This window comes from Microcaecilia unicolor, chromosome 1 (assembly GCF_901765095.1).
Source record: "Microcaecilia unicolor chromosome 1, aMicUni1.1, whole genome shotgun sequence".
Lineage (NCBI taxonomy): Eukaryota > Metazoa > Chordata > Amphibia > Gymnophiona > Siphonopidae > Microcaecilia > Microcaecilia unicolor.
In genome coordinates this window covers 163,765,295-163,782,888 of record NC_044031.1, presented here as the reverse complement: position 1 = coordinate 163,782,888, position 17,594 = coordinate 163,765,295, and the positions used below count along the sequence as shown (strand labels likewise).

General features: G+C 44.5%; 1 protein-coding gene across 7 annotated transcripts in view; it reads right to left on the bottom strand.

Moving 5' to 3' along the window:
- STK31 (serine/threonine kinase 31) overlaps positions 1-17,594 on the bottom strand; it is a 330,310-nt gene that overhangs the window by 176,426 nt on the left and 136,290 nt on the right. For all 7 annotated transcript variants that reach the window (XM_030201926.1, XM_030201936.1, XM_030201906.1 and 4 more), the window contains 2 exons: positions 17,277-17,433; positions 13,758-13,873 (listed from right to left, as the gene is read on the bottom strand). In XM_030201926.1, the coding sequence (XP_030057786.1) occupies positions 13,758-13,873; positions 17,277-17,433 (273 nt within the window). The remainder of the gene's footprint in view (positions 1-13,757; positions 13,874-17,276; positions 17,434-17,594) is intronic.

Genomic DNA, 17,594 nt, shown 5'->3' with positions numbered 1-17,594 from the left:
TCAATGACATTGCACAGAGTAGGAAGAAATATGGCCATACTTCTGTCAGGTTCTCAGGTTCAGAGCCCGCAGGGCCGGGCTCTGGAGCAAATGTGAGCCCTTGGGCTGCTGACGAGGAGCGACAGCAGCAGGCAAAACCCACCAACCAACGCTGGGCAAGCACACCGACACCGGCAGGGACTGCAGGCACCGCCCAGCGAGCCAGAACACACGGACTGGAACACTGGACTGGAATTCCCCGGACTGGAGGACACAGGACTGGAACCCCAGACCGGAACACTGGACGGGAATCCCCTGGACTGGAATACTGGACTGGAATCCCCCAGACTGGAGGACACAGGACTGGAACACTGGACTGGTCCACACAGCTTCACCTGCACTTAGCTACTAAGCCCCCCAGGAGTTGAGCTCCTGGGTTCGAGTAGCCGGCAGGACTTACTGGACGACACAGGGACCAGGACTAGAACAAGCTGTAACTGAAGTGCACCTAACTCCTAAAGTGACCAAAAGTGTTCCTAAGCCCAGCACCAACAGAAAAGCTTCTAAGCCCTCCACTAACAGCAGTGCTCCTAACAGAAACTAACAAGGGTGCCCCTATGCCCTACACTAACAGAAGTGCAGGGAAGCCACAAGGGAAAAGGAAGGGAAGACAAATGCCAGACCTAACACTGGTGCTTCCTAAGCACCAAGCTGCAGCAGCTAAACACGGGTTCTCACCCCGGTGCTTCCTAAGCACCAAGCTACAGCAGCTAAACACGGGTCACAAGGAAAAGCGGGGAAGACACAAGGAAACAGGCAGGAAAGCCAAATACCCAAACAACAAAAGGTGCTTCCTAAGCACTTACTAACAAGGGTGCTTCCAGCACCAAACTCCAGCACTGCACCAACAGCAGTGCTACTCACCGTAACAAAAGGGAAAAACAGGGAAGTCAAACACACAAGTCACAAGTGCACACTGCACTAAACTAACCTGGACCTAAAGCAAGTAGCCAGAAGCAAACACCACCGTTGCAAAGGCTCTGAAGGAAACAACACCACTTTCTTATCAAGGCCCTCCCTGATGATGTCACACTCCCTAGACCTAGGCAAAAGCACACTGACCCAGAGAGGCCCAACCCACACCAATGCAACACCGTGAAGCACTTGAAGCCAGTACACCCAAAGAGAGGTAGAGCTAACTCAGTCCACTCACACAGCTGTGGTAAAGTGAAACAATTAGAGTCATGCTGCTGGAAGCTGCCAGCACAGAGAGAGAGAGCCAGCTGCTCAGAAAGGACAGACAAAAGAAACAGAAGCCAGCTAAGCTGACCACCAGGAAAAAGGTAAGTTTGAGAGGGGTTATGACCACAATCATAACTTCCCAAGGCCATAAATTAAACATAAGGCTGCATTTAGCACATTATAAACTCTAAATATTTTGTTGATAAGCCAAGGTGTATCACATTGCAGTAACCAAGAAAACAGAAGAACGGACTGTACAACCAGATGAAAATCAGCATCATTCAAATAAGATTTTGTTTCTCTTAACAAGCACAAGTGATTAAATGCACTTTTTAAAATATGATTTATCTGAGACCTGATTGACAGAGTGAAATTTAAAAAGACCCTCACATATCACATCTCATAGACAATACAACCTGCAATAAACAAATCTGAAAAGATATTGCCTTATCAACAAAGTTTTAGATCTCAAGCTTCAATGACATCAATGCTAACCTCTTTCCTCCATCTCCACCCACATTCTCAGCTTTCCCTCATGCTACAGTGGTGGACCATCCAACCTAACTTAGCAGGTGACATTCTTTTTGCACTGTAGCAGCATCAGTCAGTACTGATTACAGATGAGACTGACCTGAGGGTGGGAAGTTCATCTTGACAAACGTTCACAGGGAATATGGTCAAGATACAATACAAATCTTCAAAATAAACACAGGGAAATCTTTCATGCCCTGCTGCTCTTCCTTCAAAGTTCAAGCACCTAAAAAAACAGGACTTTGCTCTAGCCACCAAATAAATTTTGCTTATATACCAGGTCACTAGAATCAGTTACCTGAAAATCTTGGCAGACTATGGACAGTCCCAGATACAATTATTCTGAGTTCCCTCTATCAGCAGAGGTCAAGCCTCACATTAACTTTTTGCTAGTGCAGGGAATGCAAAGCTTCTTCTCTATTGTTCCATTCTTCCTTTCCCCAATATCTAGCTCCAGATGCCCTGGCATTTCCTTGAACATGAACTTAAGTTCCAGTGAAGCTGAAGCAATGGTTCTTAGTGACCTACTGGGGGGTTGAAACAGAAGCACAATAAAACTCAACAGCAGCAGTTGTTTGGGTGGCGGGGGGGGTTTCTCCTCAAGTCTTGCTAATTACCTTTACATGGTCACTCCTTTGTACAACATCTATACCAAATCTCAGCAAGGTGACACTACAGTTTATTATGGCAGGAAAGTTGCCCTGGATAATAAAGTGCCCACCTGTAGCTTAAGTATTAGGGCTAGAGATGGTAATAATGAGTGAAGACACTGCAGATGAAAATATCATCCCTGCTACAAATAAAGGCCATGGTGAACTTGTTCATGGACCCACCACAACAGGAAATAAACCACTGAAGTTCATGAACAACTTCAGAGGATTAACTACAATTAAGTAGACTCCTGAAAACAAAAGGAAAAAATGTACTGCAACCTATATGCCACAAACTCTAAACCAGTTATATACTAAAGGTCTCCCAAAAACTGAGGAAAGAGGAATACTACCACAGGAAAAGCCAAAAGGAAGATCTATTTGGCACGAAGTACTACAGTGAGCATTAGCAGTAAATTAGTGAGAATGAGATCATACACCACATACCCTGGCTTAGGAGTAAGGTTCATTAATGTATTGTGTAAAACAAACCCACTTGGAACCACTGCCCAAAAGAAACCCTACTGGCTTTGATAGAATTGGTTCCCTCTTACTGAGAGCCTAACAGTTCTAACGTCTCACAAGCTGATCTAATTCCCAGCATTAATTTAACAGGAGATCTGTCTTCATGCAGGCCAGTCATCTACAGTCCTTACAGCCTCAAAATTGTACACTCTCTAGCTTTTGTTCTCAGGGTTCCACAGCCCATCTAGTCTATTGAAAGGTTTCTGAGCAGCAAACATTTTCCTTCAAGGAGAGGTGGTTTTCAATCTGGTACTGTTCTAAAGGCCATGGCTCTATCACAGATCCTCCTATAATGATACTAAAGTGTCAATACCACTAATGTTTTCACCTTAAGACCTCTTCTACTAGAAAACACCTCAGTGTGATGTCGGCTTATGCTGCTTTGATGGTTAACCTTCCAGAATCACAGTCCAGCATCACAGTTGCATATGGTTATCCGTTTCATGAAAAAAAAACGGTTTCTTATTAGATTCCTGATATAGTACCTTTCTGTGGGACAATGAACACAATTTATGTATTACATACAGGTACTTTCTCTAACTAAAGCTCCATTATGGAAGCTCCATGGACTGCTAAATCTGATCACTGCAGCTCTGACCCTCCTAACTTGGAAAGTACTTCCCAGTAGTAGTCACTTCACTTGGACAGTAAGAGGACTTCGTGTACAGTTTGTATGCCACCAATGCCTAAGTCCAGAAAAACAAACACAGCGGGAGTGACATGAAAGACGATGCAGAACAAAAACATCCAATGGACTAAAAAAGTTCACATCAGAAGCTTTAGTCAGGATAAAATGAACTCGATACAAAATCATATTTTGTCCACAGAGGCCTGCTTCAGGAGTCCATGTAAGTAGTAATTATATGGCTATACAGCACTCCACGGGTCACGAAGGCAAATCTCCTAAAGAATGAGTATCACATGCAAAACCGCTGTCAAACAGAGTAACGGCTTATAAGCAGCAAAACGGGGGATCAGAATTGTTTAGGAAAATAACTCTAATCCTAATAGAGCTGGTATGCCATTTGCAAGAAGAGCTCTAGCAAACATGCTGGCTTCTATACAATTCTGCTAAAAAGCAAATGTTCCTTAGCTTCAACCTCAAAATCTCATATTAGGCCTACTGCAGCCACGCTAGCCCTCCTGAAGACTGCTCCACTGCATACAATTTGCAAAGCAGCTACATGGTTCTCTTCATACTTTCATTGCACATTATTGCTTGATCCAAGCAAACTCACAGCACAGTACCTTTGCTCAATCAGATCTAGTCAATCAGTCCTTAAACGCTAACATCTTTTGCACTTGACTGTTCAGGCTGTTCAAAAGACTATGACAATTTAAGACTAACAGCCCTCAGCTTGGAGACTATCTACATGTGTGCCTGACTTCAGCCTACCTGTTGACAGAACAGACTGTCACGTTGGGTATCCTGCTTAAAGCAGTAGTGTGATGTGAATGTGAGGACTGAAGACCATGTCACAGCCTTGCAAATTTATTCAATGGAGACCGACATCAAGTGGGCTACCGACGCAGCCATGGCTCCGACATTGTTAACTGTGACATGACCCTCTAGGGCCAGCCCAGTCTGGGCATAAGTGAAGGAAATGCAATCTGCTAGTCAATTAGAAACAGTGCATTTCCCAATGGCGACCCCCATCCTGTTGGGATCAAAAGAAATAAAAAGTTAGGTGGTCTGTGGGGCATGGTCCACTCCATGTAGTAGGCCAATGCTCTCTTGCAATCCAAGGTATGAAAAGTGCTTTTGCCAGGATGGGCATGAGGTCAGGCAAGACAATCAACTGGTTTAGATGAACTCTGATACCACTTTCAGCAGGAACTTAGGGTGCGTGCGGAGGACTACTCTGTTGTGCTGAAACTTAGTATAAGGTGCATCCACCACTAAGACCTGAAGCTCATTGACCCTACGAACTGAAGTAACAGCCACCAAGAAAATGACTTTCCAGGTCAAGTACTTCAGATGGCAGAAATTCAGTGGCTCAAAAGGAGCTTTCATCAGCCGGGTGAGAACTACACTGAGGACCCATGACACAAGTGGAGGTTTGACAGGGAGCTTTGACAAAAGCAAACTTCTCATGAAGCGAACAACTAGAGGCTGTCCAAAGATGGGCTTACCCTCTACACTTTGATAATCACTAATTGCACTAAGGTGAACCCTTACAGCGTTGGTCTCGAACCAGATTCTGATAGGTGTAGAAAGTACTCAAGCAGAGTCTGTGTAGGGCAAGCAAGAGGATCTAGGGCCTTGCTCTCACACCAGACAGCAAACCTCCTCCATTTGAAAGAAGGGCACCTCTTAGTGGAGTCTTTCCTGGAAGCCAGTAAGACCCGGGAGACACCCTCCGAAAGAAGAAGCAAATTCTAAGCTCTCAACATCCAAGCTGTAACAGCCAAGAGCTGGAGGTTGGGATAGAGAAGAGACCCCTCGTTCTGCATGATGAGGGCTGGAAAACACTCCAATCTCCATGGTTCTTCAGAAGATAACTCCCAGTAGAGGGAACCATATCTGCCACAGACAGTACAGTACAATCAAAATCATTATTCTGTAGTCTTGCTCGTTTCAACAAAGTCTTTCACCACTAGAGGTATGGGAGGATATGCATAGAGAAGACCTGCCCCCCCCCCCCCCCCCCCCCCCCCCGCTGAGGAAGAAGGAATCCGATGCTAGTCTGTCGTATGCCTGAAGCCTGGAACAGAACTAAAGGACCCTGTGATTAATCTGAGTGGCAAAGAGATCCACACAGGGTGCGCCCTATGCTCGAAGATCTTGCGGGCTATGTCCATATTAAGAGACCACTCGTGTGGTTGCATTATCCTGCTCAATCTGTCGGCTAGGGTGTTGTTTTTGCCTGCCAGATAAGTGGCTTTAAGCAACTTGCCAAGCTTGCGAGCCCAATGCCACATCCAGATGGACTCCTGACACAGAGGGCATGATCTGGTGACCTCTGCTTGTTGGTGTAACACATGACCTGAAATGTCTGTTTTGATGAGCACAATTTGATGAGATAACCGATCTCTGAAAGCATTTAGAGTGTTTCAGATCACCCGGTGCTCCAGAAGATTGATCTGAAGATTCATTTCTTGGGTGTAGAGTCCATCTACATGGGCCCGCCCAGCCCAGGAGAGATGCATCAGTCGTCAGCACCTTTGGTGGCTGAGGAATTTGGAACAGTAGTCCCAGAGTCAAACTGGATCAAATGGTCCACCACTGAAGGGAGCGTACAAGCTCTGGGGACACTTGAATGACATCTTCCAGGCTCCCTGTGGTCTGACACCACTGAGAAGCCAGGGTCCATCGAGCTGATCTTATTTGAGGATGTACCTTGTTGGGCAGACTGGATGGACCACACAGGTCTTTATCTGCCGTCATTTACTATGTTAATATGTTACTATGTCATGTGTGTAACGTACACTGTGGAAGCCATGTGGCCCAACAATTTCAACATCTGCCGAGCTGTGACCCGCTCAGAGGCTCGAATCCTGGAAGCGAGTGTGACAAGCGTCCGATCTCATCTCCAGAAGGAAGGTTTGAACCTGATATATCAAGCAGGGCTCCCATGAACTCCAATCGCTGGACAGGGCGAAGATGGAACACGGTGTAGTTTAAAACAAACCTTAATAGCTCGAGCACCCGAATAGTCCTCCACATGGATTCCTGAGCACCGTCCGGAGAGGTGCTCCTTACCAGCCAATCGTTGCAATATGGTAACACATGGACTCCCAGTCTGTGTAGCGATGCAGCAACTATTGCTAGAGATTTGGTGAAGACCCTGGGAGCTGACACGAGGCCAAAAGGCAACACATGGTAATGAAGTGATATGTTCCCAGTCGAAATCGAAGATACTTCGTGTGGGTTGGAAGTATTGGGATGCAAGTATATGCATCCTTTAAGTCCAGAAAGCATAACTAATCATTTTCCTGAATCACTGGGAGAAGAGTGCCCAGGAGAAACCATCCTGAACTTTTCTCAGACTAGGAATCTGTTGAGGACCGATACGTTAGGATGGTATGCATCCTGCCCCCATTTTCTTTTGCACAAGGAAGTACCTGGAATAGAATCCCTGCCCTTCCTCCCCTGGTGGAATGGGTTCGACCGCATGGGCCTTCAGAAAGGCTGAGAGTTCCTCTGCAAGCACCTGCCTGTGCTAAGAGTTGAACGAGAGAGTTCTTGGTGGGCAATTTGGAGATTTCAGATACCAATTGAGTGTGTATCTGAGATGTACTATTTGAAGAACCCACCAGTAGGAGGTTATAAGGGGCCATCTTTCTTGAAAAAAAGTCAGCCTCCCCCCGACGGGCAAGTCGCCCGGGACAGACACTTTTACTGCGGTTATGCTTTGCTGGGGGCTAGTCAAAAGCTTCTCCCTTGCTTTGCCTGGGGAGCAGCAGAGGACTTAGATGCACACTGCTGATATGAACAAGCACCCTGGTGTTGAGCCTGAGCAGGCTGGCGAGCCAAGGGGTTGTACCTACGCCTCTGTTAGTAATAGGGACTCCTCCTTGGCTTGCCAAAAGTCCTAACTGAGGAGGTAGATGCAGAAGGTGCCCAGTGGAAGAGAGAAGAGATGGTATCAGTATGGTTTTGTTTTGTTTAATTATTTGTTCTGTGACCTCCTCAACTTTCTCTGCAAAAAGGTTATCCCCCACCTCTGCTGAACAGAATGTTCTAAGTCAGAAACACGCAACCATGAGAGTCTAAGCATTGCTATACTTTGGTTAGAGATCCTGGATGCCACGTTAAAAGTGTCATGTGCCCCTAGCCAAGTACATTTGACACGCCTTCTGCTGCTTCACCAACTGGCAAAGTGATTCGGCCTGCTCCAGAGGGAACATCTCAGCCGACAACTTGCGCAACGAGTTTCGCAAGTAGACACTCATGAAGAGCTGGTAGGATTGTATTTGGGAGATAAGCATTGAGGCCTGGAACCTCTTTCTCCCAAAAGAATCCAGGGTTCTAGCTTCTCTATCTGGGGGCGCCAAGACAGTTCCTGTAACTCCTGACTCTTATGAGAGCAGATTCCACCACCATGGAATTGTGAGGCAACTGAGGCTTATCAAATCCAGGTGTGCTATGGATCCAGTACATGGAATCGATCTTCTTGGGCAGTACTGGGACCGACAGAGAGGACTACCAATTCCTAACGAGGACGTCTTGGAGTACCTTGTGGAGAGTGCCAGTCAAAGCCTCTCTAGGAGGAGACGTGTAGTCCAGGACCTCGAGCATCTTTAGCCCAGGGCACGTCCTCCACTTCTAAAGAAAATGGACTGGCACCAGCCATTTCCTTTACAAAAGATGGAAATGAAAGGCTCTCCAGGGGAGACTTTCTCCTTTCAGGGGGAGGGGGGAGGGCTAGAGAGTATCCCATAGGACTCGTCTGAGGAGAATTACCTGAGACCTTCCTCTGACACCCGTGAGCGCTCCTCATTGGTGTCAGTCAAAACCTCTCTATGGGAAGGTTGAGACCGAGCCTGCCTTGATGCAGAGGAGTCATGTCCTCGAGAATGGCATCGAGTCAGTTCCCATCTCAACTCTGTTGAAACTTCCTCCACCGACGTCAAGTGGGTCCCGGTTTGGGTGGCAGTCGACACCGGGTCCGCACTGCAGACTGATGGCCATGCAAGGAAGCAACGGGAGGCAGAGCAGATGCAATCACCTCCGGTGCCAATGCACACCGTTGCATAAGGTCATCAAGCAGTTCAGGAAGCAAGGCCTGGATGAGCTCATCGAGGGCCGACATCAGGAAAAGCTACGGCTCTGGTTGAAAGACAGGTTGCAGGACTGTCGGGGTAGATAACGGAGCTAGCTGCTGGCTGCTGGTAGAATACTGTATCGGTACCTCCTGTATGGAGGGAGATTGGTCCTCCCAGCAGAGATGCTTCTCAGGTGCCGAATCCCTCGATGCCCCGGAACTCCCAGCACCATGCGTCAAAGTGGGGGGGGGGGGGGGGGGGGGAATCGATGTGCCGAGAATGACATTGAATCTTCACGTCGCCTCGGGGTTGGGTCCGATGATGGACGGTTCCGGGGGGGGGGGGGGGGGGGGGGGGGGCTCTGCACAGCAGTAGGCCTTGAGACAGGTGAAGACCCACTCGATCCACTACTGCTCCCAGTGTCTGCAGGTCTAACAGCAGCCATGCTTACCGATACTCATGATGCCGGTGCGATGCTCAACGTCAATGCAGACATCTCCGACCTACATGATGATGTCAAGGAACCGGCTCCAAAATGTTTCTCGCATTTAGCATCTCTGGAAAGTTGGGTCCTTTTCTTCATGCAAAGACAAAGGATGCAGTTTGCAGGGCTATGGTCAGGCCCTAAACACTGGCTGGAAACACCAAGAATGGACATCTGTTCCAGATATCATCCGATTGCACCAGGTACAGCACTTGAACATACTGGGCACTTTAGTGGACATAGACGGAAAAACTTTGTCGGCTATATTAAAAGACGAGATGGTGCCGTAAAAAGGGACGAGGCACCAGAGAAAAACAGGGAGTGAACCCAAGGTCCAAAAATAGCCATGTGGTGACAAAAAATTAAGGAAACTTAAAATTTGGTGCAAAAAAAAAAAAAAATCTAAGAAAATTAAGGAAAAAGTAAAACAAAGCTCCACAATGGAAGGACCACCAAAAGGGTGAAGAAAAATACGCCGGAGGCACAAAAGAAATTCTTGGACTGAGCAAGTGTCGAGATGGTGAAAAATCTACACCCTCTCTATGCTCTGAGAATGGCAGGAACAAATCAAACTCGGGTATACATATAAAGTATCACATACCATGTAAAATGAGTTTATCTTGTTGGGCAGACTGGATGGCCCATTCAAGTCTTTATCTGCCGTCATTTACTATGTTACTCTCCTCACCATGGTAAAAAAGGTGACCGCATTTGCGCGGCAGGCAGGAAGGCACTCGCGCAAGCGTGGTGGAGCATGTCTTGCGCTCCACAAAGCTCTTCTTATGCTTGTCATAAAACCCGGACCGGGCAGAGCGGCCTGTATTACCCACTTGTGAAAATAAATAGGCCTGCTTGTCCTCGGAGAAAGTAATATATTGCTTCCTTAACAGGTATTTTCCATTGATAGTGGGATAAGTCACGATCCCTACTACCTCCCTGAGAGTTGTGTGAAATCTTTTCATCTTTGGAATTTACTGAGAAGCTGAGGAGACCACTGCACAGCAATTTCTTTTTTTGGAAGGTTACCAAAAAATCAATATGGGCATTATAACTTGTGCAAAACACCACTGTCAATTTGTTCATTGCAATTACATTATGATCATATAATCCCATGACTGTATTCACTAAAATGGCTGCCAATGCTACAGTGGATAAAACGTATTAACACTGATACACTGGGTGTTGTATGGAGAAGTCCCCTTAATATTACATAAACGTTTTGAAAATGTATAGATCGTTAATGTTCCCTGCAGTCAGAGGGTAATCAACTTTAACATGTTCCATCTGTTAAATACATTTTGTTGAGACCAGACACTGAGGCCTTTTCAATGCCAGCTTTGCTTGGGTGAAATCTATTGCCAGAAGAGTTGACCATGATTGATGCATACATTGTCTTTCAGAAGAAACTCAAAGCCTACTTATATAAGCCTTTGGCTGCAAGTAGTTTCTACTGGATGCTGAATCTTATTGTGTTTTAATTGTGGTTGTGAAATTCTGTTGAAGATGATACCTGATAAATGTTATTCTTGCGGATTTGTCAGGTCTTTACTATAAGCTACTGGGATGGTATAGACATATTATTGTGTGCCATGATTAGGGTTCATAACTTATTTGTTATTATTTGCTACTGCAATTGTTATTTGTCAGCCACCATGACATTCGATACAGTGGGTTAGAAGTATTTTAAATAAGGATTATATATACTACGTTTTGAGCTCTTGGAGAATGGCTCTCTCCAGATGCCGTCAGATGTCACCCACTTGTTTGCCTGACTCAATACTGCAGACTACAGAAACCACTCATTACAGGTAAGCAGCACTGTGTTTTCTTGTTCCCAAAAGTACTCATGCTGCAGAAGCCACAAACGTAATTATATTTTTAGGAGGGGAATTTTCTATGACATCATTTTACTTGGGTAATAGACTCGACTCTGAAAGCTGCCTTCCAAAGCCACAATATCTAGAAAACACACTTTACTCTAAAACTTCTGTACACAGCTAACAAAATAAATCTAAATATGACTTTAGAATACACGGCAATGCATCACCAATCCAGAAACGAGATATAGAACAGATATATCCAGTGCTTTTTTGGTAGGAAAAAAGGTACCGGTACTCATTATGGGTGGGGTCACTATCTATGGCTCCGCCCCTATGGTAGCCACACCCCTTATACCAGCCATGGCACATATAAGCAGTATCATTGAAAATACTATACCAGTATAGGAGAAAAAAAAAAATAACCTGTGATTTTTTTTTCATTATAAATAATTTCTATAAGCTGTTACAGCTCTAGTATACCCAGTGCAAAATAAGACAGCAGATATAAATTCTCAAATTGGACAGCTTCCAAACACTAAAAATGAAAACAAAATGATTTTTTCCACCTTTGTTGTCCGGTGACTTTGTTTTTATGATCATGTCGGTCCCAGTCTCTATCTGTTCCCTTAACTCTGTTTCCAGGGCTTCCTTTCCATTTCTTTCTTTCCTTTCCTCCTTTCTTCTTCATTTCTTGCCCTACATCCATAGGTAAAAGCTGGGTCCTCCGCAGACTTGACAGGAGGAGGTATAGAGTGGATCCAGCTTTTGCTTATTGTATTCATCCATGTGCAGTTTTTCTCCTCTTTTCCTTCATCTCGTCAGTATGCATCTCCTTCCTCTTTCCATCGACGTCCAGCATTTTTCCTCCCCCTTCATCCATGTCCAGCATTTCTCCTCTTTCCTCCCCTCCATCCATGTTCATCTCACTTCCTCTCTCTTCCCTCCCCTCCATGTCCAGCATTTCAACTCTCTCCCCTCCATGTCCAGAAATTTCTCCTCTCCCCTAAATCCATGTGCATCTCCTCCTGTCTTCCCTCCCCTCCATCCATGTCCAGCATTTCTCCTCTCCCCCTCCACTCAATCCATGTGCATCTACTTCCTTTGTCTTCCTTCCCCTCCATCCATGTCCAGTATTTCTCCTCTTCCTTCCCCTCCATACGCATCTCCTTCCCTCCAACATTCCTCCTCTCTTCCCTGCCCTCCACGTCCAGCATTTCTTCTGTCTCCCCTCCATCCATGTGCATCTCATTTCTGTCTTCCCTCTCCTCCATCCATGTCCAGCATTTCTCCTGCCCTTCCTTCCATCTATCCACGTCCAGCAACTCTGCTCTCCCCTCCCATCTATGTCCAGCGATTCTCATTTGCCCCTATCCTTCCCTCCCAACCATGTCCAGCAATTCTCCTCTGCCCTCCCCTCCCCTCCCATCTATGTCCAGCGATTTCTCCTCTCTCCCCTTCATGTCCAACGAGTCTCCTTTGCCCCCTATCCTCCACTCCATGTCCAGTAACTCGCCCCAGCCTTCACCTGCCCGTCGAGTTCCAGTATCAACCCCAGCCCTACCTGCCCGCCCTTAGCTCCCCAACAGCCCTACTTTCTGTTCCTGCTGCCCCGCGACACGTTTAAATCTATTTTTTTTTTACCTGAAGTTGCAGCGGCGGCAGTGGCGTTAGTGAAAGCACCAGGCTCACCTCCTCCAGCCTTCCCTTCCCTCTCAGTGTCCCGCCTTTGTCTGATGTTGTTTCCTGTTTCCGTGAGGGCGGGACACCGAGAGGAAAGGGAAGGCTGGAGGAGGCGAGCCTGGTCCTTTCAGTAATGCCGGCGCTGCAACTTCAGGTAAAAAAAATAAAAGATTTAAACACGTCACGGGACGACAGGAACAGAAAGCAGGGCTGTCGGGGAGCCAAGGGTGGGCAAGTGAGCTGGCCCTAGGTTAAAAAAAAAAAAAGGTGCCGGTACGCTGTACCAGCGCGTACTGGCAGAAAAAAAAGCACTGGATATATCACTGCCGCATGTCTCAAATTCAGACTGCCACGCTTCTCCAAAGCAATCCCCCTTCTGTACGATTTGCATTGGCTGCCAATAAAAGACAGAATATCATTCAAACTATGTACCTTCATTCCCAAAATTTTGTATGATTCAGCCCCAATATACATGAACAACCTTACTGAATTACCCTCACATAATGCCTCTAAATTATCTAGAGAATATCTTATCCTACATTTATGTTATCCTACATTTCCCGAATTGTAAGAAAGCAAACAATTCATACTGCTAACTTTTCATATCAATGAACTAAAATTTGGAACTCCTTACATAAAACCATCAAACGCACCTATGATTGTTATTCTGAAGTCTATTGAAAACTCACTTCTTCAATCTAACCTTTAAGGAAATAAGCACTCTTCTCAAATAAACTCATGGCATTAATTTTTGCTTCATCCCACCTCCCACTACTGTCTATCCCAGTTAATACTAGCCTTTACCTTTTTCTTCCATATTTCAATTATCTAGCTTAAATCACTAAGTATTTAATTACATCTGTTACTAACTTGTTTTACTGGTCTAACATTATATGATATATTTCACTTTCTGTTTAATATATTTTGAACATGTTCATGCTTTTCTAGTTATGTAAGTCACATTGAACCTGAGTTCTACTTAGGCTAATGTGGGATATAAATGTCATAACTCATTTTTATTTGTATTTATTTAAGTATAATTTATTTTAAGGACAAAATCATTTAAAACATTTTTCACACAAAAGCCAGGTCGCAGATTTCAACAACTCTAAGGTATTCCATGTTGATGTTTCATACCTGACTTTTCTCAATAACTCAATCTTAGTAGATAAATCTCTTAGTTTGTTGCTTACAGATGACTCCAGACTTCTTTCTAAATTTTGAACCATTTCTTCAGAGGCTTCCCTTTTTTTCTGCATTAACAATAAAAATTTACTGTAAAGTACTACTCACAAAAGGTAACCGATTTTATTTTATTCTAACAAAAATTGCAATTACAGGTTTAGAGGGAAAAAGTTATGTTGGTGTACCTTACAGAAATGGCAAAATATAGCTCCAAGTAACACAGGATTATCTATGGTGAAGTCCAAGTTACATGATTGACCTAATCAATCTCCCAATCAGAAATAGTACCAGTTCATCACGGTCTTACCTGAATCTCCACTACCCAAATTGCAAAGGACTAAAATACAAGACAACCCATGCGTCCAACTTCTCTTACATAGGCACGCACCTGTGGAACGCATTGCCACAAGTAGTGAAAACAACTTATGACACCTAAAATTCAGGAAATTATTAAAGACTCACCTATTCGGAAAGGCATATCCAAATGACCCAACTTAAGTGACTCAACCCTGCAACACTTCACTATTAAAGATGGTATTGGACATTGACAAACCCTTTTAACTCAACCGAACTTGATTGAATCTTATCTTCCCTATCCCAATACAACATTTTGTACTAATCCCGTACCGGAATTGGCAAATGCCTTCACGGTATTATGTAAGCCACATTGAGCCTGCAAATATTTTGGGAAAATGTGGGATACAAATGTAACAAATAAATAAATAAATTTGTTTTATACACTACCCCGCGTCTTCCCCCCCTCCCTTTAAACCACGAACATATGCAGAATTTCAGCACTAAAACATGTGTTCATATTTACCTGATAAAATGTCTCAAGCCCTCCTGCCCTTTGTAATTTACTTCATAAGATGAAGTTAAGAGGAAATAGGCTTAGGACAAATCTAACAAAATACTCTTTCACGGAAAGGGTGGCGAGGGACAGACACGTGGGATCTCTTAGGAAAAGGAGGAGTTAGTGGACACTGAGGATGGGCAGGTTGGATGGGCCATATGGCGCTTATCTGACGTCATGTTTCTATGTTCCTAACTGCACATTTCTGCTTCTCCAGACTAATTCAGCACCTCTCAGTTGTTTCAAAGGAAAAGCTCTGAGATCCCTACATTATTACTAACACTAACCACACACACAATCCCTGCTCCATGAGACCTCTAATCTAATCAAGACACAGATAGCATGAATAAGAAACCTCCAGAAATTAGTAACTGAGTAACACAGGGGTCCTTCTACAAAGCTGCAGTAAAAGGGGGCCTGCGTTAGGATCAGCCCAAGTTTTTGACACGCGCTGAGGCCCCCTTTTACCACAGCAGATAAAAGGCTGGATTTTTTTCATTGAAAAAAAATGGCCATGTGGAATTGAACCACTTACCGCAGCCATTTAAAAGGGTTGCATTTACTACCACCCATTTAGGTAGGTAAGGGCTCCCGCGCTAACTGATTACTGCCAGGTAAGCACCGGTGCTACAAAAATAGAAAATATTTCTGTACCTCCAGAAATGGCACATGCTGGGGGCTAGAACTACTGCTGGGCTCCTGTGGTAGCCCGGAGGTAGCTCCGGAATGGTGAGCATTAAGCCCGCGTTGGGCTTACAGCCTCTTAGTAAAAAAGCCCCATAGTAAATAATGGCAAAGACCAGTATGGCCCCATCTTATCTAACCAGTAAACTGACATTCCATAGACGCTAGACTCCTCTATGCCTTTTTAGAGTTGGCATGGTTAAAATCAACAAGCCTACAGTCACTGGCAGCCAGAGTTTAAAACTAAAAGGCAGCCTCAATCAAATGGTGTTTTGGATGGAATTTATATATGGCCAGAGGGGCATGATTCACCAAGCCTGGGAGACTCTTCCAGGTATACAGCGCAGACTGGAGCATTTTGCCCAGTAACCAAGTAACCTGGAGATACGTAAGGGGAGATGAGAGGGAGATAATGAGGAACTACAGAGAGAAGGCACATGTACAGTAAGCGAGTAGAAGCTTCATGTGGAAACAGATCGTGAGTTAATGTAATTTTGCATATATTACAGGATGGATGTATAGCCATTTAGGAGATGTGAGAGAAGAAGGTAGCAGAAAGTCTAAGGACAAGGTGAAAACAATATACAAATCCTTGACAGCAAGGAGAAGAGTTTGGTAATATTTTTAGAAAGGAAGCGGTCACCTCAAATGAAAAATCATGATTAATGGGTGTGACTAAGTTCCATTCTGTGTTCCATTCATTCACAAGCTTTGCCTCTCTCAGGATCACTAAAGTCCCTTGGTTTATTCTTCCAAAATCGGTGGGGGGGGGGGGGGGGGGGGGGAGCTTGATCGTGGCAGATTAAAATTTAATGTGACCAAATGCAAAATGATGCACATAAGGAAAAGGAACCCAAGTTATAGCTACATGACGCAAGGTTACACATTAGGAATCATCAACCAGGAAAGAATCAGACTGAGACAGACAATCTTAAACCAGGGATTCTCATCCCAGTGTTTGGGACACACCCATCCAGTCAGGTTTTCAGGATATCCACAATGAAAATGCATGACAAATTTGTAAGCATTGCTACTTTTGTAAGCAAATTTCTCATATGCATCTTCATTGGCGATACCTTGAAAACCAGACTGGCTTGTTGTGTCCCAAATACAACTTTGTCCCCACGGGTTCTGTCTCCATCCTGGTAGGCTCTGTTCTCATCTGCAGAAGCCTCAAACACTTATGATTTTGTATTAAAATACAAAAAGGAACAATATGCTGTGCAACTGGTGTTTATAAATCACAAATGGAAAATAACGAGCAACTATAATAACCCTCTACCTTCAGTTCCAACCCCAACAATAGCTTACTTCTACTACCCCAAGGAATCCTAATTCACCCTGTTAAAACGTCCAGGGGTACAAAATACAACCCATTCTGTATGCCCTAGCTGGGGAGAAATATGCTCTATGAAGCACTGCTATGATTTTTTAATCTGTGGATGAATAAGTCATCAACAAACTCAGGATTCAGTCCAGCTCTCGTCTTCCACAGTCCTTCCTGCAATAGAAGATGTGCTAGTTGCAGGAATGTAGAGGATCCCCCATGCAAATTTTGCTAGTTGTCGTCAGCATGTTGGCCAGCATGTTTGCTTGTTTTAAAAAAAAAAAATCAAAATATTGTCATCTGCATCACTCAAACATAAATAACAGTCCAGTTCATTAACAGGCTTCAAAGTAGAAAATGACACGGGGACAAACTACAGGCCCTATCCCCATCCTCGTGGGATCTGTCTCCAGCCCCACGGTTACCTGTCCCCGTATCATTCTCTAATCCCAAAGACTATGTTGAGAACCCCTGTCTTAAACATGCCCTGGCATAAAAGCGAGATTTGTTTGTCACGGTATGCACAAAATTAACCAATTTGGAGACAATATCCCATTATAATACACTATTAGCATTCTCTGCCTCCTCCCACTCCGCTTTCACACACCTGAAAATCTACGTTGAGCTGCTCTACTTGAGACTCCAAAGCTTTACAATTCTGGAGGGCAGAATCTCTCTCTGCCTTGAGTTTCTCTTCCTCCATCAGTTTCTGCTCCTGCTTTGCTTTCATCATGTTAATGTGCTCAGGAACTACCAACCTTTCTCTAATTTGAAAAAGAAAGTCGATCAATGTTTTGTTTTGTTTTCATTTCTTGAATATCTTAATAATAAAGCCCAAACAGACTATGATGGCAAATAAGACCCATAAGTCCCACCTATTTTTGATGTTTTTCCTGAACGCAAAACACATTGAACCTGAGCTTGT